Raw genomic sequence first — 19,099 nt, 5'->3', positions numbered from 1 at the left:
TTATTTGCTTATACCCATTCTGTGGATCAGTAACTCTACCACCAGGGCACAGCCCGCAAAGGCGACGCCAAAGGCCAGGACGAACAAGGCGCCGGCGATGTTGTGCACATCCAATGCCTGGGGAGCTCCCTTGACCTTGTGCCCATTTGCCAGGTCCATCAGCACTTCTTGCTTCTTCTTGTCCATGTACTTGTCAATGAACTAGAGGGAGAAACGTTTGGGATATATGTAACATTTCTGGGAGCTCCAAGGGGGTATGAGTTTACCCTCAGGTAATAAATGAATTATTGTTATGAGTTAATTTCAATTCATGATAAATATACGTATTACAAAAACTAGTTGTTCATATTCTTAGGGTTATAAAGATTAAAACCTCAAGTTCCCAGTGAAAGTATAGTCCAGTTTCCTGACAGGTCCTTATATGTTTGTTCAATTCGGGCATTAAGATCCAACCTCTTATCGAAACAGCCCGCGTATAATCAAAATACAGATCATCATGCAAAACCTACAATGAAAACTGGACCTTAAAACAGTCGATTTACCCGACTGGCAGTCGATTTACCCGACTGGCAGATACCCGTTACTCAGACAGTCGTTATGAGGGAGTAACACGAGTAACGGGTATAACTATTAACATATTTGAGCAATGTAATATTTTACAATACGGTTTTCCAACGCCTCTGTGGACACATAGTCGCCAACAGAAAGAGATCCCGAAGACAATCGCTCAATCCCGAGTCCATAATTTGGCATGAAACTGACATTCGACAAGTAGCTGTAGTCGTGCACCTCAAAGTTCCGTGCCAGAATCTGCTCTGTTTCCAGATCGGAACTCTGAACTGTGTGCACCCAGATAATGGATGGAGCTGACCACTTCCACTCCGACTGAGCCCATTTCTCAATCGTATCCACAGGGGCGGAGTAGAAGGGAAAGGTCAGCATCGACTTGAGTTGACCACTGTAAATGTTCTCCAAAGTAATTGTGGCACATAAAATTGTGGCCAAGAAAAATCGTGGTGCAAAACGATCAAAGCTGGAAAGAATCGAGTCCAAATAATTTTAATCAAGGCCAGGGCTCAGCAAATATAAGAGCAATGCTAAATTTAATATTACTATATTAGTTAAGTCCTACCTCATAGGAGCAGATGGCTGCTGAATAAATAGAGCAAATATATCCAGCATGGATTTCTCGAACTTTTGGCTATGTTGGAACTTAACCTGAGTCCCAGACAACCGTAGGCGATAACTGACATACTTCATGAAGTATAAAAAGGTGCCGCAAATCACTAAGGTAGAGATTATCACCAGCCAAGTCCGATTATTAAAGGGCATAATATTAGTTCGCCAGCTGGGTAGAGGGCTAGAGAAAGGACTAAATGTATTTTTATGGGGTCAATTAGGAGAAGTGAAACTAACGCTGGAGCAGGACCCAGGATAGTCACCGAAGATCGGGCTATGGGGTGCGAGGTTTCCGTGATTCCATCATACCAATTGTAGATGCATCCAATGGCCATCTCCACGCGCTGCCCATAGATATCCCCCAGCATGCCATCGCTCGACTCATTGTCGTAAATTCCGCCCCAGTTGTCAGCTCCATCTGAAAGTACGTCCATGTTTTTAATTATTTGTTTCACATTTTTTAGTTTACAAATTCACCAACTACTGTGACTTACATGCCTCGACCCTCAGATGACAATTGTGCACCTGGCAGAAGGTCTTCATCACATTGGCCTCGGCGCCGTCAAAGGTGAGCGAACGATTGGCCTTCTGCGGATGGATGGGATCCACGTCGCCCTGGCCAGCGGGCTGCAATGGGTTAACGTTTAATGGTTAACTATGACCGACATTTCAAGTGTCTGTGCTAATTTCGTTAATGGGCTGGTTGGAGCAACGCCCATTCCCAGCTTAACACCAAAGCAACCCACTCTCCATTCGGAACACAAAGTAGCATTCAAATGGACATCGACACTTGGCTCGTCGGGCGGCAATTAAATGGAAACACGTAATTTAAATCAATGTTGGTGCTGTGCAGGATCCAAAGCCAAGCCCCAAACAAAACCACACTCACATGCTTGTGGCTGTTTGCCTATCCGTGAGTGTGAATAAGTGTGAGTGGGTGTGAGTGCTGGCTTTGGTGTTAGTGTTTGGCTGGGCGTGCGTGTGTTTACAAATGTGCAAATGTCCTTAAGGCAACCAATTGAGTGCGAACAAAACTTTTGCCAAATGACAACAAAAGCTCTTTTTTTGTCCGTTCTGTGGTTACAATGGGATAACATGGATTTGTATTCAGTCTGAAAAGTACCTGATTAAGACTGATGGCAATTGTGTTATTGATAAATACGGCTTCATTTTTTTAATTTTAAGTTTATAGTTGTTATATATTACATTATGGTAGTAGAAAATCAGTAAAGATGATTACATTTTTAATTCATGATTAATTGGTAATTTTCGCAACTCAACAGATACGAGTACAGAGCTTTTTGTATGTGGACAATCCATGGAGTCGAGTCCTGACAACTCCCACCAGTGATTACCAAGGACTAGGCACCGCAGCACAACATGTGCTTACATTTTAGTTGCCAAAGTCGTTGGCCGCAAAGACAACAAAGGAAAATAACTAAGCAACCTCACCCACACCACCACCGCCAAACACACACAGAAGCCAACAATCCTTACACATACACTCAAACACACAAATTTGGCCAAAGGAGCCACCACTACACATTTATTCACGATGAGTTCGCACAGAGAGTCGGACTAATCCAAAGACAACGATGTGAATGAGCCTGATGAAGATGAGAAGTCCTCAACATTCTGGGAGGTGATGAGGGGTGAGGTAAATGGGAACAAGGACGACCAATTGGCTTTGCTTAATGTTGGCGTGCAAATCTCTGGTATTTTGGTAAAGCTGGCTGGCCATCAGGAAGGCACGGAAAAAAACCTGACCACTTATTTTCCTCTTCGGAGAAATATCCCTACTACAGCACAAGTTTAAGAACAAAATTCAAATTATTAGTTCCGAAAACTTAAAAAGAAAATATTAACAAAAATTAATATTTAGCCATCTGAAACCAAGTAAGTACATAATTAAACAGTTAGAATGTTAAGTATCAAACATTAAAACATTTCAATATACAAAATTATGCAACCGTATTATTATTATTATGATTTTAAAATATAAATCCTATCAAATGAGTTAAACTACTTTTTCTCAGTGCTGCTTAGGCAACAACAAACGATAAATATAAACTTAACCGGCAATTACTTACCACATAATTAGTAATCGTATATGGGACATAAGTAATGGAGCCAACGAGCAGACTGCGGCGCTGCAGATTGAGCAGTTTGTTGGGATAAAGTTCGACCCGGTTGGCAAAAGTTTCGTTAGGCAAGAATGCGTCCAGGAGCAGGGCATCCAAATTACCAACGGCACCAACAAACTTTTGTGTCCACAGCTCGAAATTGATGTCGCGGTAGGGCGAAGTGGTTTTAGTCCCTGCTCCTCCTCCTCCTCCTCCTCCTCCACCTTCACCTTCATCGTCCTTGTTTCTCGTGTTTACCGATGCGCCTCCCCTGCGCCCGGGGTTTGGTTGGGGTCCTGTTTTTGGTCCAGTTGGTGCTGCCGTTCCAGGTCGGACCATCAGATGGTGAGGGTAAACTAAAGCGCATTACAGCGATTTCCCGATGTTGAACAAGCAGAAAAAACAATTGGACAAGGGATTTAAGAAAGACCACGGATTTCTTTTAGAAATTGAGAGATATCGAATAAGGTTTACTTAGTTTTAAGGTATTATTTATAAGGTTATTTGCCTGCCTAATTTGGGATCTCTTTGAAAGGTCACTGAACACAAAATTCAATAAAACGTAATAAGTATTGGTATGTGATATCATTTACAACTTGATTTGCTCCTTCTGGATTTGTCCACTGTATGTGACAACAGCCAGTCACAAAACAATGAAAAAATCAGAGGGAGAGCTGAGTTCAAACCCAAAAAGCCCAAGTTTGCAATCGAACACGCCACTGTCGAGTGTTGAAATTATTGTCAAGTGCTAAAGTTTGATCAACTGGCCACGAATGTCCTACGGCTGTTTCCCTACCATGTTTACGCGCGGGTCGCCGCGCGTTGGGGCCGAAAGGAAACTTTTCCAGTTTGAGTGGTTTTGCCACGCCCCCAGGGAGGTGGCGGAAAGCCACCGCTTTAGCTAATAAATTGATGCTGACGGGGTTTCTTGAGCCGGGTGGAACACGACAGGAACACTCAATTGAAACGGCTTATTCATAGTGTCTTTATGAGCAACTACAAACAGTACTCACACTGCAGTATATCCATGCGAAGCAATTGCGCAGGGCTTTCGTCCTCGCACAGAAACAAATATCGCTTGTCCTTGAGTCTCATATTTGCATTGCGAGTGGCGTAGTATCGAGCGTGAATGAAGTGGTGGGTCTGCGATAAGATCGTTATGAATCCCTATGTAAGGAAGCCATGATATGAATATGCACAACCAATTTTAAAATTTTAAAACAGTTTTAAGAGTATGCAGCGGTAAAGACATACTTATAAAGCCATACGCACGCGATTTCTTAGTGAAAGCTTACCTCTGTGACGCTGCTATTTAAAGCGGCCATAACTTGATCCTCCAGATCCTTCAAATCCCTTAAGAATGCCACATTAATCCATTGAAGCCTAATTGGCTGACTCAATTCACGAAGAACTAATTCCAAAGCACTTAAATATTCCAGTTGAAGGGGAGTTGTAGACTCCGAGTTATTGTAGACAATCAAAACCGATGGAAGTCCAGCAAAGTATTGACCGACTAGGATGCAATAGGCTTAAGTTGGCTAAGAAGTCTAAGGCGGTGTTGCGTTACCTATAAGCCGAAGCATTTGACTCAAATTCGTCACCAGCGGTTGGAGCAACATCTCGACAGCCTTTTGATTCCATTTTCCAAGACTCCGGCTTTTATACGGCTGGCATTTAATGACTGCTTCGATTGACCCGTAAATTGATTTTAACTCGAAATGTAATTGAAAACCTCCGATAGGTCCTCTCATCGCAAACTGCAAATCGGCAGTATTTGCTTAGTCATTAGCCTAATGAAACGCACACACCACATTACGATATTTGCATAATTCAGTAAACAAACAAGAACTTGACAATGGCTGCCTCGGGTAAGTCAAGCAGAAAGCCTCAGTTTAGCAAAACTTAAATATAACATATGTATGTATGAACGTATATGAAAAAGCATATTTTAGGTGGGAATCAGTTGTGGACACTGGGCCAAATGAGAGGTAATGTAGTGAGCTGGGCAATGTATAACAATGGATGTGTCCAAAGTGCATTTACGTCAAGCTTAAGGTGAATCCTTATTTAAATTTTAATCGTAAGTATACAAAACTGAACTGAGACTGCCACGAAAAGACGATGCTAATTGTATTCAATATTGCATTTGGTAACCTTGGTGTTCCCCATTTCTCGCAGTGATCTGGGTTAACCCCTGGCAGTGGGCCAATTAGCGTTCCCACAAATTAGCGACAACAATGCGGCCAAACGACTGACTTTCATTATGAAACCGAACAAAGCCCGAAACGAAGCTAAAGGTCCACAGACGGTCGACAGAAACTGAGCCGGGACCAGGCCAAGTGTCAATTGAAACAATTCAATTGGTCTGCCAGCAAATTCTGTTGGCCGTGAGGGGTTAAGGGGGTGGAGACACAGGACGACGAGTCGCCGCCATTGCCGATGTGGTAACACAAATGGACAGTCGAGACAGGCAGTGTGGCAGTGAATGTGCGAGTGTTGCGAGTGCTTAACCATTGGGTTATTTGAAATTGAAAGACAGATTAAGGGATTTGCTCCTGGCGAGCCAAAGGAGAGTCCGATGGAGACTCCGCCGTGCCGTTGAACCAACGACGAAGAGCCAGGGGAGTCGCTCTCTGCTTCTGGTCCTCGTCCTGGTACTGGTCCTGTTCGTGGTCCTGGTTCTGCTCCTGGTCATTTGAGTGCACAGCAGGCGGCGATTTTATTGCCTCGACAACCTGCTGGGATACCCCAAAAAATCGTAAAAAAATCATAGCATCCACCCAGATTCACACACATGGCTCGGCACTGAAGGGCAATTAAACACTCAAGCGGTGTGTTACCCCAGACCGAGTTGCTCGAAAGTCAATGGCATTACAAATCCATGAAGCGATATTTATCTTCTCAAGCGCGTTTTTCAGGGTGGCAATAAAGCGAACAAGGCGACGCTTTGATAGAGTAATTCAAGTTTTACTTCGTAAGTCACGTTATGAAATTAGCGTTGGATTTCGGGGCTCATAAAATCACAAAAAAAGATTAAGCAAATTGGAAATTGGTACCCAAGATTATCGTTATCGAAGTATTACACGTTAATATTTCGATAACTTCGATATTAATATATGTACATCCCTAGCGGTTTTGTTTTTTTAAAAAGATGTGCTAAGGCAGTCCAAAGATACAGCCACGTAATGATTTAGTGATTTGTTACATTCAATTGCGAAAGGAAGACCAGAAATAGCACTGAAAACTTCCCCAAACTCGCAGCTCCTTGAAGTATGCAACACTAATCAAGACGCAAATGCAGATTTGTGCGATTACGTGTTTGTCTGCGTGCGTGTCTGTCCGCAGAAATGGAATTTACACGCCTCACACACGCAAGCACACGCAGCCAATGCGGAGAGAGACGGGGCAGGAACCGCAGGAGGGATTGCTGACCAGCAAAGCGACCGCAATGTGGCCCACAAGCTGCAGGAGTGGCCAACACAGCGGCAACATATGGCCAAGAGCCGAAAAGGTTTACGGCTGGCCGTACGCTTACGTATGTATGTATGAGTGAGTGAGTGCGTGGCGCATTTTTAGTAAAGTTTTTAAATTCTTTTCCTCTTTTGCAAGCTGTGGCTTAGAGTTGTGTGTTATGCTTTCATCTGGTGCCTGCTGGCGGGCAATTTGGCTAGACCGAATTGCACTTGCATGCTAATGAAAAGTGCTCGCCGCACAAAGAACTTTAAATAGCAGGCAATCTTAAAGCCAAATTACCCGCCCAGTATGGGCGCACACATTCATATTTTTTTCATACCCATCCATTTACATTTAAATAATAATACTAACTGCGACGAGTGGGGCGCGTCAATCAAGGCTAGCAGCTGCCTTAATGAGTAGCGAAACAAGGCGATGTCCTTGAAGTCCTTGGCAGCCAACTAAACAATGGCAACATGAAGGCTTCGGCGTAAATCGTGCCACTTCATTGTGGCCCATGGCAGCTCGAGCTGCGGAGGGAATAAGCCATGCAAATGAGTTTTCCCTTTTCACGACTTTCACTCGCGCAGTTGACTAACAATGCGATGTGATCGATAATTGCGGCTGAATCAGAAGCGATTTAATATGTCCAATGATATCTGAAACTTTAATATGTTTTAAAATTACATAACAAAGACGAACTCTAAGTATTTGAGAAACCGCTGGTATTAATGAAAACTAAATTGTTCACTGTCCATTGAATACATTAATTTTCCAGCATACATTGCGTATTTTTTCTCTGGTTAACAATTAAAAAGTCGACATTTTCACTTGATTTTCCCTTAGTACACTTAATCTGAATTCCATTTTACTTGAGCAAAACGTGCGTATAATCCGCAGGGAAAAGTTGTGGAAATTCGATATCGATAGCATATATCTGAAATTTATTTATAACCTAATTTGATTTATTATTCTAATTTTCTATGTGCCATTAATATGTAATTCTAACATGTAGTCGAATACCATTGGAATTTCTAAATTCCTGTTGATACTTGAAGGAATACTTCGGACTGAATACATTCACAATCTGTCACCTGATAGGAACTCAATGCCCGAGTCAGAAACAATTACGCACAGCTCATCAAGTGCTCGGCACACACTGCGAATGCTTGATAACCATTTGTGACATCTGACGGTATCTGACAAGCATCCGACAAGCTCGGCAAGATTCCTCTGTCAGTCCATGGAAATGTGTAAATATTTGCATGGTAATTAGCCAGGACATCGGTTTCACTCCACCACTGCATTAATAGTAGTCGCTGTCCTTGAAAACCTCATTTGCTGCTGCGTGTGCTAGGTGGAAAGTGTATTCTCTGAAACATTTGGTTGCCGCACAATTATGCAGATTGCCACTGCAGAAATGCGGTGAGTGGGCGGGGACTCGAAAGTTTGTGCAAACATTTGCCATTTGGCCGAGGCCAGGCCCCCTGGAGCTCGCCCCATATTTGTGTTTGCTATTTTCAGGGTATGGCGAATTGCAATTTTTTCGTGATTTGTAAATAACTGAAGAGGCAGTCTCCGTTTTCTTCTTCCGCATTTTCATTTTTTTGCTATTTTGTATTTGCCAAAAACCTCTTCTTCGAATTTGAGGCAAACACTCGAGCGTGTAAATGCACAAACACACACACACACACACACTCGAAAAAAATAAAGCTTGTGAAACTAAAATAGAAACACATTTCATTTCCGTAAGATCTGGCAGAGTGGAAAAGGAAAATGTGCTGCACTTCGGAGGGGCAGCGGGGAAACAGGCGGGTAGAACAACTGGCAAACAACAAGAAAGTGGAAATAAACTTGGCGATAAACCAACGAAATCGATTGGAAATATTTTAACGAAATTGCAGCTTAAAGTGTCAAGGCAGCATGTCGGTTGCTGCCAAAGTGGGTGGCATTTTCCGGGGCAGCAATCATTTCCACTGACGTTAAGATGAGTGCTCGTTGCGATGATTCGGCTGTCGATGATTATGAGGCTGCAGCTGCAAAATGTTGCTGTTGGGTATTTAGATAATGCCGCCCATCCACTTGCCAAATCCTCCTTCTTGCTACAGTGGAACCCCACTGTATCAGCCACTCAAGTGTGTTAAGGCAAGGCTTAGACCTTAAATCTATTTTGATTAGTCTTGGAACTCGTATCACTCTGCAACATAATCTGCTTAGGTGATCAGTTTCATAATTTATTGCAGATTTTTTTTTTTTTTTTTTTTTTTTTTTTTTTTTTTTTTTTTTTTTTTTTTTTTTTTTTTTTTTTTTTTTTTTTTTTTTTTTTTTTTTTTTTTTTTTTTTTTTTTTTTTATATTTATTGCAGATTATTACTATTCCAATTCGAATTACTCAGACAAAACTTTTATTTCTAAAAAAAAACTTTGTTGTATAATTTTAAGCGTTTTTGTGAATAAATTTAAACACGATTTACCTCTATGATTGATATGATAAGATCCTGTCCTGATAAGATTGTAGAACATCAAGTGTGAAATAATTGATCCTGATAAGATTGTAGAACATCGAGTGTGAAATAATTAATTGAACAACAAAAAATTGTATAAATTTAAAGTACAACTTGTTGAAGCTCTACTGTCTCTGTATCTCTCGAGAGTACAGTTGAAGTGAAGCGCAACGGCAAAGAAACAGTTTAAATGCTAACAATGCAACGGTTTCGGGTCAAGTATTTCCATCTTTCCCCGCTCGCAGCCGTTTTCCCAGCTACGGAAACGAAGTGTAATGAAAGCGTGTAAAGTGCAAATCGAAAAGGCAATACAAGTAACGAGTACCAAATACTTGTGCCCCTCCGCCCGTTACTGCTTCTTGGCCAGAAATTTCTCTAAATTACCAATGTCGGGGCCGGGCCAGGACGATAAGGATAAGGGGCTGTGCAAGTTGGTCAGGTGCCCGGACACATCCTGCGCGCAGAGAAACAGGTGAAAAGAAGGAAACGGACAGAGGAAATGTTTCGCAAAATGCAAGTTTCTTTCACGCTCTAAATGGATTTTCCCTCTGCCGTCATTTGCCCGTTTTGTTGTGTGAAATTATAACTTTAATTAAATGAATTTAATTTCACTAGCTCTTCGCAGCCTAGCTGCGTCCTAAAGGAGCATCCTTGACTTGCCTGAGTGGAAAGGGTTATTGCTTTAAGCCCTAACAGATTTTCATATTTCGTTTGCATTTGCCGACCACAAAAACCGCCAACGAATTAAATATTGATAATTGTTTTTTGCCAATAGATGACTATCTGGTCGAATTTAAATATATGGGTCCATATATGCAATTACATAATCCAGTGACAGAAAAGAGTTTTGTTGTCGCTGTGCTTTTGAAAATTTATTGCATATTTTGGTGCAGGCTGTGAACTCGCCCGGGAATTTCCCGGGGCTTAGAACTAACAATTCAAAATGAATTTAAGGCCGCCGAGGCGATGGCCAAAACGGGCCAAATGAAAAATTTCAATTAACCACAAAAGCCGATGGCCAACCAAATCGGACCGAAAACAAAACGCCATGCAAACGGAAAAGCGACCAACAAAAAAATGAGAAAAGAGAAAAATATTGCCCACTGCCAACCGTTTTGGGTAAATCATTTTCCCTCTTTCTATTTGTTTGAGTAGTTTTTCCTGCCGTTGCAGGGACAACCTGGCCAAATCCTTTTGTCGGAGAGCTCTGTGGGTCCTGGGCCACAATTAAATGCACTCGACAATGCACCTGACGGACCCAAAATCGTGCTCCGACCACATATGTATATTCCGTGTCCCCGTCCGAACCCACATCCGCATCCGTTCATTTATTCATTGAAGATTGGCTTTGGCCAATCAATTGGCCATGGACCAGTTTTTGCCGCTGCGTTAAATCAATGCATCCTGCGGTCCGAAAACCAGCGAAATCAATACGAATTATTTGGTTTTCCAATTCGTTACACTTCATTAATGGCAATCCCTAAACTCGTTTTGTTTTGGCGCCCTCGCGAGGCCTTGGTAAGAAATATGATGGCTGCGATTTTGAGAATAATTCTATTTGGACCCCCACTCGAATAGACTCGCATTCTGTTTATTGTTCATCATATCCACATCAATTGGGGGATTGTCGGGACCGCAACGGAAATTTATTTTATAAATGCCAGCCCCACCGCAGCTCATTTGGAGCCACGAAAACCGCCAATTTGGATCCGTGCGGCAAGCGGCATTTCAAATCGCACTTTAATATTACATGTGTGTGGGTTGGGGTGTGCCACACACACCCCCACTCACTCAATCGTTTTCGGCGCATTGTGTTGACAAAGACGTAAATAAAAATTTATGCGCGCAAAAGTATGCCACACAACATGCACATAAAATGATTATGACGATTATGCGAAGCTTCGGCTACTGCTGCTGATTATTCAGGGATGTTCTATATGAGCACACATCACACACAGTCCTGGGCACACCTTATAATATTTACTTTCGTATTTTGATAGGAAATACAGGGCGTAACCATTTCATACACATTCATTTTTACAAGGTTCTGTAGAATGATATAAGTTTTTTGGAATCAAATACAATTACCAAATCGAAGCATTACTATTTTTAAAGTGTGTGCTGAACTTTCTTAGAACCTATTATTCTGTCCGCCGCTGTAGGCAATCCGCTCATAAAAACTCACTCGCTTGTTCCCACATTTATTGACACAAATTGCGTTTTGAGGACGGCATTTGGCAGCCGCCGGGGCAGTTACTTCTGCTTTCTTTTTATTAAAGAAATAATAAAATATTCATAAAGATTTCGCTACGATAGGCACGTATATATTTTAGAATAAACGAGCGTTAAATATGTTTGTGGCCAGAGCCTAATAATCAATGGCGAACCTTGCTTTATTAGCATCGTCTGAGTTATTTGCGGTCGGGGTGTGTTCCGTTTCCAAAGTGGGTTCCCTGTTTGGGCGCTCAATCAATTCCCGGCCAAGCTGTGCGCCACACAATCATGTCAAGAATTCAATATCAAAGCGCGAGCGCAGCTGCCGCTGATGACATCGTGGAATGTACACGATTTCATCAGCCCCCCGCCTTTCTTTCAATGCCATTGATGAACAGGCTCGGAGCGAGTGGGTGGTGATGGGTGCTTGGGGTTTGGGTCGTAAGCATCGCACTTTGATTACAAATATGAAACATGCTCACACAAATATGACCTGCCCCTCCGGTTACCACAGACCCAGCTTCCTCAATGGCGTGTGTATGGAGTGCACTTAATGGCGTTCCGCATTTCTCGCAGGGAGGGGTGAAAGTCAAGTTAATATTGAGCCAACTTGACTCAATTTTGACTGAGTGGGCCGAAGCACTGACAAAAACTGAGAAGTATAAAGAGATTAAAGGTGTACCAGATAATTAATTTTTAATTAAAAAATCAAAATGCCAAAATAAGTCAATTTACAAAAAAAAAAACACTACTTTTTTGTACACAATAGTCTTAAAAGCTAACGATCAATAATTTTATATCACATCTTGCGGAAATTATTTTTCTATATAAATTAAAATATTCAAATATTTTCTCGTAAATATATATTACTTTGTAATTATTATTACACTTTGTATTGTTTATTTTTGAATGTATAGTTTAAAACTGGGGCTATTAAATACGTAAGGGAATGAACTGAACGATATTTATTTTCTATATTTAACAACAGAAATTATTTTTAATAGTGCAGCCAAACATTCGCCGAGAAGGCAACACTCGGGAAAATTGCAAAGAGACAAGATCTTAGGCCATTAGCTTTAATTGCCAAAGTTTTGGGCCAAAAGCAAGTGCAATTTCAGTGGCAGCAGCAGAAGCAGCTGGAACTGCAACAAATTGCTGGCTATCAATATTTCCGTGGCTGCATTTGATTTCCTAATGCATCTGCAGCAATTCATGGCCCAAAGTTGACAGGCAGGGAGGCAGCCTTCATCCGATGGAGCCACCTCCAAACCGTCGCCCCTGTCAACGATTAACAATATCCGGTTGTGTGCCCCGGCAGGAGGTCCCCGCTGGCCCGGTTGCGAGCTTGGTTTTAATTAGTCCTGCCCGTACGTATTTTCTATTGGCCAATTCACCGCAGAAGCTTCATTACCGGGCTACCGTGTGTGTCTCTTTCGCTTTGTGCGTGTGTGCTTCTGCAGGACAGATTGCGAGTCATTAAGTTGATGCAGCAGCAGCAGCAGAGGGAGGAGCAGCAGCAGCATCCGTGTAAGCCACACAAACAGGCAGTTAGAATGCCACATGCCACGCCCACAGCAGCGGTCGAGCCATGTCGAGGGGCTGGGCAGTTGTAACTGAATCGAAATCAGTATCAGCACCAGCACCAGAACCAGCACCAGCACCAGCATCCAAATCCGTAACCAAGCCCGGTTCAGGGCAGAAAACGAAGCAGAAACATGTCGAGAGTTAACCTTTGTTGGCGGTTTTCTGCTTTTTGTGCGCCGGAAACGGTAGAGCAACTCAATCAGTTTTTGCGGTTTATGGAGGCCAGGCCAAAAGGGACACGCTAATGGCTCACAAATGGCACTTGAATAATTGAATGCCGGAAACAGAGGAAAAAGAAAGCGCGCGGTATTAGCCAGCAATGCCTGCACATGGCATTGTCCGTTTTATACACGTAATCCACATGTAAACAAATTGCACACTTCAACTACAAATTAACTACGGATGTTACCAACTAATCTCAGGGTCTAAAGCGAAGCATCCTTCTTTTCCCGACTGCCCGAAGCCTTCTCTTCCGGGTTCGAATGCGGTTTCTCTTTGTCTGGTTGCGGCTCCTCGCTATTCTGGCTGCCGCTCAGTTTCTTCCTTTCGCTGGTAATGAGCTGCTGCAGCTCTTCCTCCCAGCCCAATGCTTTCGCCAGAGCCATTACTCCAGCGTCACAGTCACCCAGAAAGGCCACATCCCTTGTGTTATTAGGCCTGTCGAAGAGTAGCGATCGCTCATGCGGATCCATAAAAGGCACAAAGCTGGCCTGACCCACTGCATCGCGATTGATCAACAGGCGAAGGCATCGTGGTCCTGGTCTCTGCACCAGTGAAGCAAACGGCTGCACTTCCAACGAGGTGCCCATGATGATCAGTAGATCGCAATCCTGGAAGTCCTCGTCGGGACTAGTGTAAAATCTCTGCGGCAGGTTTTCGCCAAAGAAAACAATGTCTGGCTTAACAACACCATTGCACTTTTTGCATTTGGGCAGACGATCAGCAAGGATCTCTGCCTTCATCCAGGCCATGTCGTACTCCCTGCGGCACTTAATGCAGTGGTTGGTGTGAAAGCTGCCATGTGCCTCGATGATCTTGTCCTCGGGTAGACCAGTAAGCCGGTCTAATGTGTCTATGTTCTGGGTATAGTGGCGCTGAAGCAGTCCCTTGTCGTTCAGCAAACGGACAAAGTAGTGTGCCGGCGTGGGAATAAAGGATCCAGGGTAGAGTTCCTTGGCCAGTGCAAAGAACGGTGCCGGATTCTTTTCGAAGTAGTCCAGATCGAATATGGCCGTGGGATGTGGCAGCTTGTATTTTTTTAGATTGCTGTACAGCCCGGAACCTGGGGATCTGAAGTCCGGAATGCCAGCAGCTAAGAATGGTAAGAATATTCTAAGTACAATTCTACAATGATATGTATATATGTATATGTACCCACATGTGGAAATGCCGGCTCCCACCATGGTCACAATATTGCGGAATCCATGCTCACGCCAATGTTCGGCAAAGCCGTCAAAAGTCAAATCTGGAATAACCTGCGAACATGGGATTTAATTAATTTAATTAATATGATAATCAAATTATCGGGAGCTCAGCTCACCTTCTCCACTTTAATGTCTGCCTTTGCGTCCGTGGAGCCACCCAGATTAAGAGTGTTTGCAAAGAAGCGTCGAATCATATCCATTGTGGCGTCTAGGATTGAATTCAGTTAGTGAGTGACAGTAAAGACCTAACTAGTTAGACCAACCTGGGGCATCCTCTTCGTCACTGGATGAGGAATTCGAGCTCGTCGTCGGGTGTTCTTCCTTCTTTTTCTCGGAGTCGCTCATGGCTAAGAAGGTCCTTGACCTATTCCGGTGAAAGTATCCAAAACGGCGGATAATCCTGAGAATTCTACCCGTTGCGTTTATGTTTTGTTTTGCTTTTACGCAGAAAAGTCGAACATTCAGTGCTGACAACTATCGATAGGAATGAGCTAACGAATGGGTTATCTCTAATAGCTAGTGCTAGCTAGATTTTTAATTTGATTTTAAAATCAAATGTAAGAGATCGAACCAAAAATATTTAAATTACTGTAAGAAGTTTATGAATTAAGTAATTTATTTAACTTTAAATACAAAATACGTGCTGTTGTTAAACCGTATGCCGTATCCAACAATTCGTGTTTATTATCCAACATGAAGGTTGAAATCAGCTGGACCGTCAGCACTGAGTACCCAAAATAATCGATATCTGTTATCGACCCACCCATTGATAGGCTCTTATACGATACCAGCCCTGGATGGCCGATGGTCGATTACTCGATGTGCGGCGGGGGTGCAGCTCTGCCCGTTCGCTCAGCCCTGGAAAACCACGCCAGTCATTTTTGTTTTGATAAGGATACGGATACAAAAAGAGCGTGGCCTGGAAAAACTGCAGAAACGGCGGAGAAAGCGCCCCAAAACCGGGCGAAAACGGTGAAAACTGATCGTTGGGTAGTGCGCGAAAAAGTGGCCGCGGATTGAGCACCCCCAAACGCTACGTGGAAGCGTAAGCAGCGTGTGGAAGAAGAGGAGAAGAAGAAGCAGCAGCCCAGCAAAAGTACACAGAAGTGCAAACCAGACGGCTGAAATAACAAATCAAAGAAGGCCCCAAAGGGAGCAGCAGTGGAAGCAACTGCGGGGGCGGGTAATGGCCGAGGGTCGTCGGTGGCCGCCATTGTGTAACGCCGCCGATGGGCAGAATCTAGATCCGCGCTAGGATCATATCTATCGAATATCATGCATCTGAACCATGCGACAGCCGCCACGGCAGCCATGGCCAACTATCAGCACTACCAACTGCCAGCCTCTCATGGCGGTGGTGGCGGAGGAGGAGGTGGCGGTGGAGGAGGGAGCAATGGTGGATCTGGGCCAGGTCCCAATTCTGGACAGCAGCAGCCCACCACATTGGCCAGCCTGCAACAGAGTCCCTTTGCCCTGCACCAACTTACCGCCGTGCAGGCGATCCAGCACCCCACCCACCAAGCTATGCTCCATCCACAGCACCCGCTGGTCCATTTGCTGGACATATCCACCACCACAGCGAACAGTGGCGGTGGAGGCGGGGGCAGCCACACGCCCATTTCGCCCATGAAACAGGAGGTGCAGAGCGTCATTAGCGAGGAGGAGGTGGTGGTAGACGATCCGCGCAAAAAGAAACAGTGCCACGTGTGCAAGAACAAGTTCCGGCAGCTGACCACGTTACGCAACCACATGAAGATCCACACAGACGAGCGGCCCTACAAGTGCAAACACTGCGACAAGGCCTTCCGCCAGATCTCGACGCTGACCAACCACGTGAAAATCCACACCGGAGAGAAGCCGTTCACCTGCAACATCTGCGCTAAGGACTTTCGCCAGCAGAGCACCTTGATCAATCACATCAAGACGCACAAGGGTGAGTGGGTGGTCGCATCCCAATAGTCCTTATAACTTAATTCCATTTCTCGCATCGGTCCGGGTAACAGCGGCGGAGTCCAGCACGCCAACTTCCCTGTTGAACTATCAACCGCAGACAGGCAGCGGAAAACACCGGAAGTCCCAGATGCACCAGGCCTACCAGCAGCAGCATCAGCGCGTCCAAATCTCAAAGACCTTGTACTCCGGCAGCTACAGCTCGCCGGCGGCCGAAGAGCTGGTGAAGCCGTTCCAGTGCAGCGTTTGTAAGCGCCGCTTTCCGCAGCTGAGCACGCTGCACAACCACGAGCGGACCCACATCGATCCTAAGCCGTACAAGTGTGAAACATGCGACAAGTCCTTTAGCCAGCTGGCAACGCTAGCCAACCACAAGAAGATCCACACGGGCGACAAGCCGTACACGTGTTCCTACTGCCACATGCAGTTCCGCCAGCAGAGCACCCTTACCAACCACTTAAAGACGCACACGCATCAGATCGCGCCTGGAGGCGCCGGTGGAGTAGGAGGCGGCGGAGGCGCCGTCACAGCCACAGGTGAGCCGCTTGTGTGTTCGCCCTACCAATGAGCCGCTTTCTGTTATCACTGTGTGCATTGATTATTAACGCTCTTCCCTAACGAAGCTTTTATTTAAATCTTGTACGCATGCTAACTTCGACAAACCATCCAACAATCCAACTCCGTACCGCCAACATGCAGTGGATCACTCAATGCCCGCTCCTCTGGCACCCGGGACACAGCAGCTGACCAGTGGGCTGTTGGCGAACAACCTGCACGGCAGCACGGCGAATATCATCCAGCTGGACCACCATCCGCTACTGCATTTCCTCGACGGCAGCACCACGGTCAGCTCGGTAGGGGCCACGGCGGCGGCCAACACCAAGGTGGAGCATTTCCAGACGGGCGGTTCGTCGTCGGGCCGGATGACCGTGGTGGGCACCATCAACATGCTGAAGGGCGACAATCCCGACCGACCGTTCGGCTGCAGCGTCTGCCAGCGGTTCTTCTCGCAGCAGAGCACCTTGGTCAATCACATCAAGACGCACACCGGAGAGAAGCCGTACAAGTGCAAGATCTGCGAGGTCAACTTCCGGCAGGTGGCCACGCTCAACAACCACATGAAGATCCATACCGGCGAAAAGCCCTACAACTGTTCCTACTGCCCCAAGCAGTTCCGGCAAAAGAGCACGCTGCAAAACCACCTGCGGGTGCACACCTGCTAGACCCACTTTAGATCCAGATCGCAACGCGATCCAGGTCCGCAGCCAGCCAGCCAGTCAAGCAGCCATTGAGGAATAGTGCAATATGCATGCCACATAGCACATACACTTATAGATCGCATATACGGCATACGAATACGATTACATGAATACTATATTTGAATATATACTCGAAAGTGTTATTTACCTGCTGTGCAGAGCGCAATTGTATGTAACTAAATCGTAGAGAGCTGATCCACATGCGTGTCCAATTGTAAATTAAGGCTAGCCGTATTGGCATAAGCCACACATGATATGATACAGGGTGTTTAAGCCTAAACTCTATACTATCCTAAGATGGTTCGATTTGAGTCGGTGTGTTAAAGGTATCTTAAGGCACGTCAAAACCATTTAGTCTAAAACTTTTTAATATCTTTTAAAACCCATTAGTTTCCTGCTTTCCTAAGCTATGTAAATTAAACATTGGTATCCTCTTGAGTTGGGTTGCTGTTTTCAAATAGCAAGCAAAATTAGTACGATAAATTTAGATGTGACCTACATTGCACAATAAATTTTTATGCCTGTATTCTTAGGACTTGCATAATGAGCAACTTTTATATTTCCTTTACAAGGAACATCTAACTTAAAGAAAGATTGATATTGTTTAATACTGGTACAATTCAAGTTAAATTGTTTGTTTAAAGGCCAAATGGTCAAGAGTTATTAAGAATTCTTTAGCACCGAAGCTTCATTAGAACTCAAATCGATCCACTCTACAGCTATCCTCCTTCGCAACTGTTGTCATCCATGCCCCCAGTTCCCCCGATCCCTACCAATTAGTTCCGAGTATCGGCTTTACTCAGCTTTTCTCGTCGTGTTAAATGTTAAGCCCGCCAGCAAAGTAAAGTAAATTAATTAAAAGTAAAACTAGTTATTGCTATACTATGTGTAATCCCGCCCGCTCTAAACCTACATAACGCGTCATCGCAACCGAACCGAACGGAAATCGAAAACAGCAACTATATATAAGTGTACTCTTAGCGCATATTTAGCAGCATCTTCTACTCACATGACTAGACGCGGAGCAAAGGCGATCGCATAAATAATCAATAATACATTTAATGAACGAAAGAATGAAAACCGTGTTGCTTATAGAACAAAAACTTAGAAAACAGAGAGACAAGAGTCCCTAAATTAAGTGAATCGATGAGGAGAAAAAAGTAAAACGATTAAAACCAGATATAATTGAAGTGGTACAGATCGATCGTAAATGTTGTAGAGAATATATAGTATATAAAAATATATATAAACTACTTGTAAATGTAAGCGAAGCGAAGAGCTAAAACAACAATAAAACATGCAAAACAGAAACTGTAACTGTAAAGTTCTTATTAAACTGATAAGGATATTGATCAACGCAATCTTGAGCAGCAATCATTTAATTTTTCCAATTTAGGCAACTTTAATTTT

At 44.1% G+C, this 19,099-nt stretch overlaps 3 protein-coding genes across 4 annotated transcripts; 1 reads left to right on the top strand and 2 right to left on the bottom strand.

Moving 5' to 3' along the window:
• Positions 1-4,921, bottom strand: LOC120452409. Its single transcript, XM_039636630.2, has 10 exons — positions 4,870-4,921; positions 4,598-4,815; positions 4,316-4,469; positions 3,270-3,658; positions 1,674-1,806; positions 1,417-1,597; positions 1,133-1,360; positions 661-1,033; positions 374-505; positions 1-201 (listed from the first exon to the last, which is right to left on the bottom strand). Exons 1-10 carry the CDS (start codon positions 4,919-4,921, stop codon positions 1-3), a joined length of 2,061 nt encoding a protein of 686 aa, XP_039492564.2.
• Positions 4,922-13,363: 8,442 nt separating this feature from the next.
• LOC120452870 (NAD-dependent protein deacetylase Sirt2) lies at positions 13,364-14,974 on the bottom strand. The gene is made up of 4 exons (XM_039637316.2): positions 14,744-14,974; positions 14,597-14,688; positions 14,435-14,531; positions 13,364-14,368 (listed from the first exon to the last, which is right to left on the bottom strand). The coding sequence occupies exons 1-4, from the start codon at positions 14,823-14,825 to the stop codon at positions 13,482-13,484; spliced, it is 1,158 nt and encodes a 385-aa protein (XP_039493250.1). The 5' UTR covers positions 14,826-14,974; the 3' UTR covers positions 13,364-13,481.
• Positions 14,975-15,292: 318 nt separating this feature from the next.
• LOC120454401 (zinc finger protein 501) lies at positions 15,293-19,006 on the top strand. 2 transcript variants are annotated; one of them, XM_039639662.1, is made up of 3 exons: positions 15,293-16,413; positions 16,484-16,966; positions 17,054-17,196. In XM_039639662.1, the coding sequence occupies exons 1-3, from the start codon at positions 15,756-15,758 to the stop codon at positions 17,062-17,064; spliced, it is 1,152 nt and encodes a 383-aa protein (XP_039495596.1). In that variant the 5' UTR covers positions 15,293-15,755; the 3' UTR covers positions 17,065-17,196. The 2 variants fall into 2 exon arrangements, with proteins under 2 accessions (XP_039495596.1, XP_039495595.1); XM_039639661.2 differs by having other exon boundaries at positions 15,296-16,413; positions 17,130-19,006.
• Positions 19,007-19,099: the final 93 nt, after the last annotated feature.

This window comes from Drosophila santomea, chromosome 3R (assembly GCF_016746245.2).
Source record: "Drosophila santomea strain STO CAGO 1482 chromosome 3R, Prin_Dsan_1.1, whole genome shotgun sequence".
In the NCBI taxonomy this organism is placed as follows: Eukaryota; Metazoa; Arthropoda; class Insecta; order Diptera; family Drosophilidae; genus Drosophila; species Drosophila santomea.
This window is presented reverse-complemented; position numbering and strand designations above follow the sequence as displayed.